This window comes from Cynara cardunculus (genome assembly GCF_001531365.2).
Source record: "Cynara cardunculus var. scolymus isolate 2C chromosome LG 1, CcrdV1, whole genome shotgun sequence".
Classification (NCBI taxonomy): domain Eukaryota; kingdom Viridiplantae; phylum Streptophyta; class Magnoliopsida; order Asterales; family Asteraceae; genus Cynara; species Cynara cardunculus.
Genome location: NC_037528.1, coordinates 1,491,001 through 1,501,583, shown reverse-complemented (window position 1 = coordinate 1,501,583; position 10,583 = coordinate 1,491,001). Strand labels below are relative to the sequence as shown.

At 35.8% G+C, this 10,583-nt stretch overlaps 2 protein-coding genes across 4 annotated transcripts; both read left to right on the top strand.

Annotated features, from left to right (window-relative positions):
- Window positions 1-388: 388 nt before the first annotated feature.
- Window positions 389-4,892, top strand: LOC112519749 (stomatin-like protein 2, mitochondrial). Its single transcript, XM_025127998.1, has 7 exons — window positions 389-603; window positions 738-981; window positions 1,072-1,221; window positions 3,880-3,937; window positions 4,041-4,133; window positions 4,535-4,600; window positions 4,672-4,892. Exons 1-7 carry the CDS (start codon window positions 404-406, stop codon window positions 4,782-4,784), a joined length of 924 nt encoding a protein of 307 aa, XP_024983766.1. The 5' UTR covers window positions 389-403; the 3' UTR covers window positions 4,785-4,892.
- Window positions 4,893-5,509: 617 nt separating this feature from the next.
- LOC112519728 (putative pentatricopeptide repeat-containing protein At5g37570) lies at window positions 5,510-8,142 on the top strand. 3 transcript variants are annotated; one of them, XM_025127980.1, is made up of 3 exons: window positions 5,510-7,475; window positions 7,772-7,841; window positions 7,925-8,142. In XM_025127980.1, the coding sequence occupies exon 1, from the start codon at window positions 5,612-5,614 to the stop codon at window positions 7,292-7,294; it is 1,683 nt and encodes a 560-aa protein (XP_024983748.1). In that variant the 5' UTR covers window positions 5,510-5,611; the 3' UTR covers window positions 7,295-7,475; window positions 7,772-7,841; window positions 7,925-8,142. The 3 variants fall into 3 exon arrangements, with proteins under 3 accessions (XP_024983748.1, XP_024983755.1, XP_024983742.1); XM_025127987.1 differs by lacking the exon at window positions 7,772-7,841; XM_025127974.1 differs by having other exon boundaries at window positions 7,772-8,142.
- The last annotated feature ends 2,441 nt before the right edge of the window (window positions 8,143-10,583 follow it).

Genomic DNA, 10,583 nt, shown 5'->3' with positions numbered 1-10,583 from the left:
AAATAGTTAATTTGATACTAATATCGATATATTTTTGTCAAATTTTTATGATATCTTCAAACATATATTTTATTCAAAAATAAAAACATCACCGCTTTCTCAAAATCACATAAAGCCATATTATAACATCGACTGAGATAAGGAATAAAATGAAATATTAAAATCATGATGTATCTCGTTGCATTGTGCGAGTACGCTTCTAATATATATATATATATATATATATATATCTTTACCTAAATTTAATTTCTAGAAAAACATTTTCAGTCATTTTTGTCTTTTGATGAGTTTTCCTTTTTCTTTCACTTTCTCCGTCTTGGAGTGTTGAAACCCTTGGGGTTTATCAAAGGGCTTTTCCTCATTTCTCCAGTTTTCTTTCACTTTCAATGCCAATTTGATAGCAATGAATCGCTTCTTGAGATCCCAAGCTGCTATTAACTCACTCAGATCACTCAACAGTACTCAACAATCGCCGATTGAAGCTTCGTCCAAATCTACCATTCTCAACCGATCGTTTTTCCTTTCATCTAATCACTTCAAGTCGCTGTTTTTCTCCCCCTCTTATGTCCGCCATTTTCGTACCTCTCGCAATCCCAGTAACAGGTAACCTGGATTCACCCTTACTCTTAATCATATACAGTCATATATCTTCAATTGCCACACACCATGGTGCTGCTAGTGTACTTCATGTATTTTCACTTTGTTTACTTAATGACACGTTATGGTTGAAATTTTAGTTATGATACTCCACCACCTGTTAATTGGGGCATCCGTATAGTACCTGAGAAGAAGGCTTACATGATTGGAAGATTCGGAAAATACGCTAAGACCTTGGAACCTGGGATTCACTTGTTGATTCCTTTTGTTGACAAAGCTTCCCACGTGCATTCTCTTAAAGAGGAGGCAATTCCTGTCGCAGACCAATCTGCCATTACCAAGGACAATGTCAGCATATTGGTAGATGGAGTGCTCTATGTTAAGGTCTGGGAATGCAGTATTGGGTTTAAGATTTTCAACGGACTGACTTAATGATTATTATTTTTATTTGTGTATTTGAATATGTTGTTACAGATGGTTGATTCTATGCCGCCATCATATCGAATGGAAAATCCACGATATCCTGTCATTCAGCTTGCACAGACCACTATGCATAGTGATCTTGGCAAGATCACCCTTGATAAAACATTTGAAGAAAGAAACACATTGAACGACAAGATAGTGGTGGGTTTCTCATTGTAGTTTTCTTTTTATTATATGTTATATATATTTTTTTATCAGAATAATCTTAATTGTAATTGTGCCGAGTCCATTTACATGAAATATATCTATATGCTTAATAGCGTGTTGGTCTAGGACCTCAAGGAAAGCATACTGTCAGACCAAGTGATACTTTATAACTGTACATCATTTGAAATTATATGCGGTATCTGAGACAGGTGAAGACATATTTAGGTGAAGGCGAAGGATCGTGGGGGAAGGAGAGTTAAGGTGAGAAAGCGTAAGGGATCTGGACCTTGATCACCTTTAATCTCAAACCCACCCATGAATTGTGCTTGATACACAGTGCATCTCATCCTAATATGCATCCAAGGGTGGAGATTCCTTCTTATGCTTCTCACCTTAACTCTCTTTCTCACCGGAACCCAACCCTTTAGGTGAAGGGCCATGATTTGGTTAAAAGCTTATTGTATTATGGAACCTATATGGTTTTCTGCAACTTTTGATATGTTTACTTGATTTGGGTGCATGTTTATGTTGTGGAACTTATCAAGCATCTGCAAAGTTTTTTACACATGCCCACATTGTGTTCCCTTTAATTCTTTATATATAAATTCATCTCAAAACTTGTACATGTTATGCTTTTGGTGATGGCAACCCTAACTTATATTTTTTCAACAAGAAACTAAAGTTTACTAGGTGCTGGAATGAAGACACATAAAAGGTTAAGGAGAAAAATAGATACCATAGACTCCTACATGGTTTTAAGAGTGTATGTAACATATATAGGAATAATCTAACGAGGATGGGGATAAGGAAATAGTAAGAAAAAAACATACGAAGAATGTACAAGAAATTTGGGCAAAAGGGGGGAAGCTAGAATTGCCAGGCTGACACGATAAGAGTAAAGAAGGGAGGGATTTCAGTCAATAAAAGATAACAAGCAGAGACTTTTTGTTGAAGACGATGAAATTACAAATGGAGATATCATTTTGATGATTTTTTAGTAAACATGAGGGGAGAGTATAAGGAAGCTTGATGACTCTTTTTGATGATGCTAATAAACTTTTGTTTGTAAAATCTATTATTGGAGGCAAACCAAATACTAAGGGGGCGTTTACTAAACGCTTACCTGGTAAGTACTTACAGGGCAATTTTCCTCATCGGATGAACATGGTAAGGGGTAAGAATCTTACCCGGTAAGAGCGATAATAAGGATGGAGAATCTTACCCGGTAAGTGAAGGTGACAACTCTTACTTGATAAAATAAATTATAGTGTTGACTCCTAACGGTAAGCGCTTACCGGGTAAGCATTTAGGTAAACGGCCCCTAAGAAATACTCTCCAAAAGTGATAGAAGTAGTTGAAACTCTTGATTCTAATAGTATTTCTGAAGAAGTTTTGAGAGCTCTTCAGGAAGTTATTATTATCATTGGAATATTTTGTGTCACTATTATGACAATAGGATGCTTAATGAATGAAAGTTGAGCATCTGGTCCCAGTATATGCTTTTGATATGGAAGTGGAAGATGGTAGGTATAACCAAGCAAGTAGACAGGTAGTTAAAAAACATAGTCTGCTATTCGTGTTCAATATTACAAAAAAGATGGACAAAGTGACAGGTATGTTTGTCATAAGATAAAAGTAGGATGGTTAAGATGATGACAAGTTGCAAGAGTCTTATGCGATCGCCAATCGGCATATCCCATTGTAACTAATAACGAAGTTCTGTAGGACAATGGTAAGACCAACAATGATTTATTGAGTGGCTTTTTGTGTCACCAAAAGACAGCATGTACACAAGGTGTGTATTGGTCTTGCATGTCAGTGGCCGAGTCAAGTATCTTTGAATCTACTTGCACCAAAAGACAAGTGGGCTCGTTTCGACAGGAAACACCTGGTTACAACGATTCAATCATTACACATTGTACAAAGCAAACAACTTTTCTAATCTTAATACCAAGTAAAACTAAACTTGAATGCAACCCTAGACTCTAGACTCTATGAATCAAGACTAACTTTAGTGAAAACGACAAAAGACTCAACAAAAAATTGTATAGTTAAACCTTAATATGACTCTGGGGATCACTCTCTGTTTTGATGCAAGTAATTTGCACTTTGAGTAGCAGACTGCAACTCGTCAAACCCTAACAATGAACTGTGCTGTTTGTTGCATGTTGGCATTGCGACATTGGTGTCATACATATAAATATTGTATACCAACTCCCCCATAACTGGTTCTCTGATTTGGTTTTTATTGTGTATCTCATTGGTTATTCAAGTTCAGCTGGTGTACATGCTTATAGTTACCAAGTTCAGCCACTGAAAAAGGAAGGAAGATATTATATATGAATTTAACAAGCTAATGCATGTGTGAGTTCAAGATAGAGTGGGAGGGTTGGAGCAGTTCATTGAAGTTCTATAAGGTGTATAGATTGCTGAAAATAGTTAAAATTCTGGAGATATTCACACAACTAGCTATGTCACATTTCTTTCTTACCATTTGAAATCATTGTGAATTGGTTGCCAACATTTGAAGGACTCTCGTTGCATGTTATACACATATCTTCTCTTTATTGTGATAATAGCTGTGAAAAAGAGTTGGAGTCTGGACACTAATTTGCACATAAGTAATAGCTGTGATAATGTACTTTTCTCCAGATAGCTATCAATGAAGCTGCAAAAGATTGGGGCTTGCAATGTCTTCGTTGTGAAACAAGTAAACTATAGTATTTCAGTCAAGCATAATTTTAACTTGATACTTTCCAGAAAAAACTTTGTTATGAATACTCTGCCTTACATCTGAGCTCTTTTGTATATAGGGGATATATCTCCTCCCCGTGGTGTAAAAGAAGGTATGGGGATGCAGACAGAAGCTGAGCCGAAAAAGAGAGCCCAAATTCTGGAGTCGGAAGGTAATAAAACCCCTATAAGGTGATCTTAATATACCTTAAATTTTACAAGGTGCAGCATATCATCATAACCAGTGTATTTGTTTCAAACTGGAGTGGTGAACATGTGCTAAAACATGCATGCTTGTCATTCTGGAAGTTTATACCATATATTATAATATTCATCTTCTGTAAATTCATTGAGACATTTTGGAACATAATCAAGCCATGGTAAAATCTTAGAATCGTCAATTTACTCTTTAACAACCTATATTTGCATGCCTTGTCACTCGTACTGAGAGCCTAAAGTTTTATGTGTTAATCCATTTCATGGGTGAATGGAACCGTAATAGATAGTTTGCCATTTGCACTCACGAAATATGTGATTATGAACTTCTGCTATTTTTTATTTTTCTATTTTTCAGAAGAAAGACAACCAAGTGTTAACATTGCTGATGGAAAGAAGAGTTCCATGATGTTGGAAGTTCAGGGTAAGTTGGCATATGGAATTAAGAAGCTTAAATATAGAGCTATTTTAACCTTGTTATTTATGTTAATTTAGGAGAAGCAGAGGCTATTTTGGCTAGATGTCAAGCAACAAATAAAGGAATTGCTTTGGTTTCTCAAGCTCTTCAAGAAAATGGAGGAGTTGAGGTAAGGTCTTGTGGTCTTTAATCTGTGTATCAGGTACATGCCGTCATGCTGGTGGAAATATCTTGATGTTTATATAGATCTACAATATCTTTACACTGTTGAAGTTTCATATATGTTTTTTCTTTCTAATACCTTAGTATCTGGTATCATTGGTATGGGGATTGTTAAATTTGAGAATCTTCTATATCAGTCTTTTTTTCGTTATCTGACAGTGGCCTGTCACAACCTAAAAACACCTGCATATTTAACCATTTTGGGTTTTAGCTCAAAAATGATTCCTGCACTTTAGTCTCGCATATCCCTTTTCTCTTTATTCTTTTTCAGCCCTGGTTTAGCTTTTCGAATTTGTGATCTATCAACTTAGGATCGTATTTATATCCACTAATTCAATAACCAAGGCCACTTCCCAATTCCTGCTTGTGATTTTACACATCTATATTTGTGATTTATCTACTGGAAAATTGTTTAATTTGAGTGGAAACACTGAATCTGTCTCGCATATCATATATGTATTCAAGCTGAAAGGTGGATGGATTTGCAGGCATCAAGCTTGCACATTTCGGAACAATACATTAACGCTTTTGGAAATGTGATGGAAGAGGTTAGTCGTCATAAACACTCGATGATTGAACTTGCTTCTTACTCATCTAGGTTGTTGCTTACTACCTTTTCTCGGTCCACGTTTCAAGGGCACGACTCTAAAGCTCCCTATGAATGCTTTAAACCCTGCCAGCATGATGGCTCAGGCTGTGAACATACAAAAAAATTTGCCCGAGTTAACAACAGATGCCAAGAGGGAACCATATGCTATTGCCGGAGAAACTGCAGTAAAGCAATCACATCCTCATATGATTTTGATCAGTCCATGCTCAACCCTGACCACCGAACTGCTTTCCTCGTCTTCACTGGCCTTCTCAACCTTGTCTCTTTTAAAAGCTTGCAAAAACGTCCGAAACCTTGAACAAGTCCACGCCCAGATCATCCGCAAGGGCTCTGAACAAGACCATTTCCTCATAACTCAATTCATCTCTGCCTGTAACTCTGTTTCTCCTAACAACCTCTCTTACGCCCAAACCGTTTTCGACCGTGTTCTTCATCCTGGTGTTTATCTCTGGAACACTCTCATTAAATGCCACTGCACACACTCATCTCTGGCCACAACTATCAAATTTTTTCGGCGCATGAAACAAAGTTATTATGTTGCTGCGGACAAATACACGTTCCCCTTGTTGGTTAAAGCTTGTTCTTGTGCTTTAGCGTCAAGGGAAGGGCAGGTTCTTCATGGGTTGATAATTAAGTATGGTACAGAAGCTGATGTGTTTGTTGGGTCTAGTTTGATTGATCTCTATGGGAAATGTCAAGAGATTGCAAATGCTCGAAAGGTGTTTGATCGAATGCCTGTCAGAAACGTAGTTACTTGGACTTCTATGATTGTTGGGTATTCAACTAATGGAGATTGTTTACTGGCCAAGAAGTTGTTTGATGCAATGCCCCAAAAAAATCATGCCTCGTGGAATGCCATGATTAATGGGTTTATTAAGTCTGGTGATTTGTTAACTGCTAAATTATTGTTTGACGAAATGCCTTGTAAGAATACGGCTTCCTTCACCACGATGATCAATGGTTATGCTAAGTCAGGGGATATGGCATCAGCGAGGTCTTTGTTTGATCAATCACCTGAGAAAGATATTGTTACTTGGTCAGCTATGATAGCTGGGTATGCTCAGAATGGTCAACCAAAAGAAGCTATAAAAATATTCACCGACATGCGTTCTAGGAATGTTAAGCCAGATGAATATGTCATGGTGAGCCTAATGTCAGCGTGTTCACAAGCCGGGGATTGGGAGTTGGCTAAGTGGGTTGATTCTTATATGAGTGAAAGTTCAATTGACCGTAGCCAAAATCACGTGGCTGCAGCGCTGGTGGACATGAATGCAAAGTGTGGGAATTTGGAGAGGGCAGCAACCTTGTTTGAAAAAATGTCTAGACGGGACTTGATTTCTTATTCTTCTATGATTCAAGGATTGTCCGTTCATGGCCATGGTGTTCAAGCCGTTGCCCTTTTCCACAGGATGCTACAAGAAGGGCTGACCCCAGATGATGTGGCCTTCACTGTCATCCTGAGTGCTTGTAGTCATGCCGATCTTGTTGAAGAAGGCTGCCGTCTTTTTGATTCTATGATTAATGAATACTCTCTAACTCCTTCGGCTGATCACTATGCATGTAAAGTCAATCTTCTTGGTCGTGCGGGAAGGGTAAGAGAGGCATATGATATTCTTATAGGAATGCCCGTGGAACCCAATGCCAGTGCTTGGGGTGCTCTTCTTTGGGCTTGTAGGATCCATGGTGATGTATCATTGGGTAAAGAGGTTGCAGCTCGGCTATTTAAGATTGAACCTCAAAATGCTGCGAATTATGTGCTGCTATCTGACATGTATGCAGCTTCAGATCAGTGGTCTGATGTTAACCATGTAAGGAAACAAATGACTGAGATGGGAATCAGAAAACTTCGTGGGTGTAGTTGGATATAGTACAAATAGTGCGTTGATAATTTGATCCTGCAAATTACTTTTGAGGAAGGAAATCTAAGTCGATGTCTCGTGGACATAGAATCTGAATCTTGACATTGACCATTGTAAATATGGATATTTTTGTTGCCTGGTGCCTGTGGACTTCTCAACGACTAATGAAGCTAACGACATCATCTCGCAGGTTTGCTTCCAACTATTTTGACTCAAACTTGTTTGTCGTATGCATATTTACTCCCCCCTCCCAGAATAAATGTCTGCAGTGAAAAAGACCCAGTTTTGAAAATGTGTAATTATTACACTTTTTAGTTGACCAGACGACAATTTAGCCCATCGAGGAGTTAATGGAAAACCAACCAAACAGCTCGAGAGCAATGGCTAGCAACAATTATGGCCAACTGTGTTTATTGAAGTAGTTATGACTTAAAATTTTGTGTATTTATGAATGGATGGATGACTAAACTTTAAAACCCTTTTCAGGTTTTTTGGAAAGTAGGTGTAGGTGGTAGCATGAATTACATTGAAGTCCAAAACTGATATTTGACATATTGTAAGAGTCCGTCTGCTTGCATTATTAAAACATGATATCAAGATGTTCGTTAATTAAGTACGAGCAATGGTTGGCGAACGCAGTTGATCGATGTGGTATGCAAAAGCTTTGGAAGATGATGATGGTTGGAAGTGCGACATTTTACGTGATCGTTGCTTGCAATTTGGCATTCGGAAGTGTTCATAAGTGCGAATGTTTTAGAATTTTGCAGCAGCAGATGATGGTGGTTGTTACTTGTTAGTGAAGAAGTTAAGTTGGGTAGAAACTGAAGATTTACAGGGAAGAGCTCTCAGTTCATAGCCATACTGTGAATATGATGATATTAAGGGGGTGTTTGGATAAGCTTATTTAAGTGACTTATTGACTTATTTCAGTTTGGTACCGGAGATAAGTTAAAACGGAGTGTTTGGGTAAAAAAAAAAAAAAATGCTTATACCGGTACCAAACCGGTAATAAGTTATTTTTGATAAGTTAATCCATAGTAACTTATGAAAATTGACTTATTACCGATTTACCATTTTAACCCTGTCTAACCCTAATCGATCACGTCTCCAAAATCGATCAGATCTCCAATACGTTTCTCCAAAATCGATCCTTCTCATCGATCTCTTCTCCAGGTATCGATCTCTTCTCTTCTCCAAAATCGATCCTTCTCATCGATCTCTTCTCCAGGTATCGATCTCTTCTCTTCTCCAAAATCGATCCTTCTCATCGAGCTCTTCTCTTCTCCGATACCCTAACCCTAGAGATCGATAACCCTAGAATCGATGTAGAACAAGAATCGATGTAGAACAAGAATCGATGAGTGAAATCAAACCAGAATCGATGTTTCTTGAGGAGACGGATGAGTGAAATCAAACCAGAATCGATGTAGAACAAGGAGTCTGAGATGATTGCAAGCATCTCCGATGAACACGATGAACACGGGATGAACACTGGAGGTAGACGATGAACATTGGATGAACACTGGAGGTACACGATGAACACGAGAGAAAATAGGGTTGGATGACCTTTTTGGTAATTTTACATCTATAAGCAAAATTTGCCAAACACTAAAAAACAACTTATCAGCTTATTGCAGTTTGGTACCGCTATAAGCTAATCCAAACACTTTTTACAAAACTCCAGTTTGATACCGCATAAGTTAATAAGCACTTTTACAAAAAAACATAAGTTGTTTTAAATAAGCTTTACCCAAACACCCCCTAAGAATTGGAAGGTTAGATTTTATTGTTTAAAAGGGAATTTTTCAGGGTTACTTTTGTTGCTAATATTTCTACTACATGTACTTGATATGATTGGTCTTAATCAATTCCTATATGAACAAAATTTCTTGCTACATGTCGCAATTTGATTGGTGAATTTTTAAATTTTAAGGATAAAATTTGTCAGATTAAAATTAACAAAAAATTAAAAAATATATCAAAATTTATATATTGCAATTCTTTAAAAATAGAGTTCAATATTTACATGTAAATACCAATCATTCTATTCATTTCAATATATGTAGAGTATATTTGGCCAATGCTGAGGAATGAAAATAAAAAATGATAGAAAATGAAGTTTCATTCCCCTAGTTTAATCAGGAACAAAATTTTGGGCTTCTGGAGGAATAAACTCATTGTATTATAAAAAACCAAACAATTTTTTTTATTTTTATTTTCATTGATTACTGCTTAATACATTTAACCACATTCTCTCTCAATGTATCAAATTTAGGTGCTTTTCTTGCTGGTCTTATTGAGGATTTTATGTACCATTAAAAAAGGAATACTTTTTATTGATTTAAAAAACCAAGAGTCTGTTTGTTTTCCAGGAATGAAATGAAATCGAGGAATTTGTAATTTCAAATCCATTCCATTTGGATCCATGATTGTTTAGATATGAAATCTTAAGATTATATTGAAATCCTTCATACATAGGATTTTGAAATCCACTGAGGTGGTTGGGATTTCACGGGATTTTATAAGATTTATATATATAATAATGTTTCAAATTATGTTTAAAACATTATATAATCTAATAATTCATTAATAAAATGATGCTTTTAATTATTATTATAATTATTTATAATTTACTTTTATAAATAATTTATAAAAAATGGAATGGAATTCCATTTCATTCTAAATTTATCAAATCAAACACACCAAAAATTCCAAACCCTTTCAATTTCAAATTCTTCTACAAAATTCAAATCCCTCGAAACAATTTCATCAAACCAAACACCACATTTTGGACCTAAATTTTGATTGCTACCTTAGTCAATGTGGGTTGACGATTACATAACAAAACAGTAAAAAGGTGATCATACCGTCTTCTAAAGCAAACACATTCATAGAAACCTCATAATTTGACTCCTTTAATCATTTGTTCATAAATTCTTAAAAGAAGCATGCCCCTTACAACTTTTTTCTTACTCCCATAAAGTATTGCTAACAAGAAACATTTACATAACACACACACATATATATATATATATATATATATATATATATATATATGGGCCTATTCAAGGGAGAACTGAGTTGTTTGTGGTAACTGTGAGAACCAATCTCAACCAATCATTTTAACATATTAATTATACAATTTAAATCAAATTAAAATGGTATGTTAGTCAATTCCTAATTTARAATTAAATTTTAATTTTTTAAATGCAACCGTTTCAAATAAAATAAATTAATATTGATTTACATTCCTAAAATAAAATATTAATATCATTTAGTGAAATAATTTTAAAAAAAT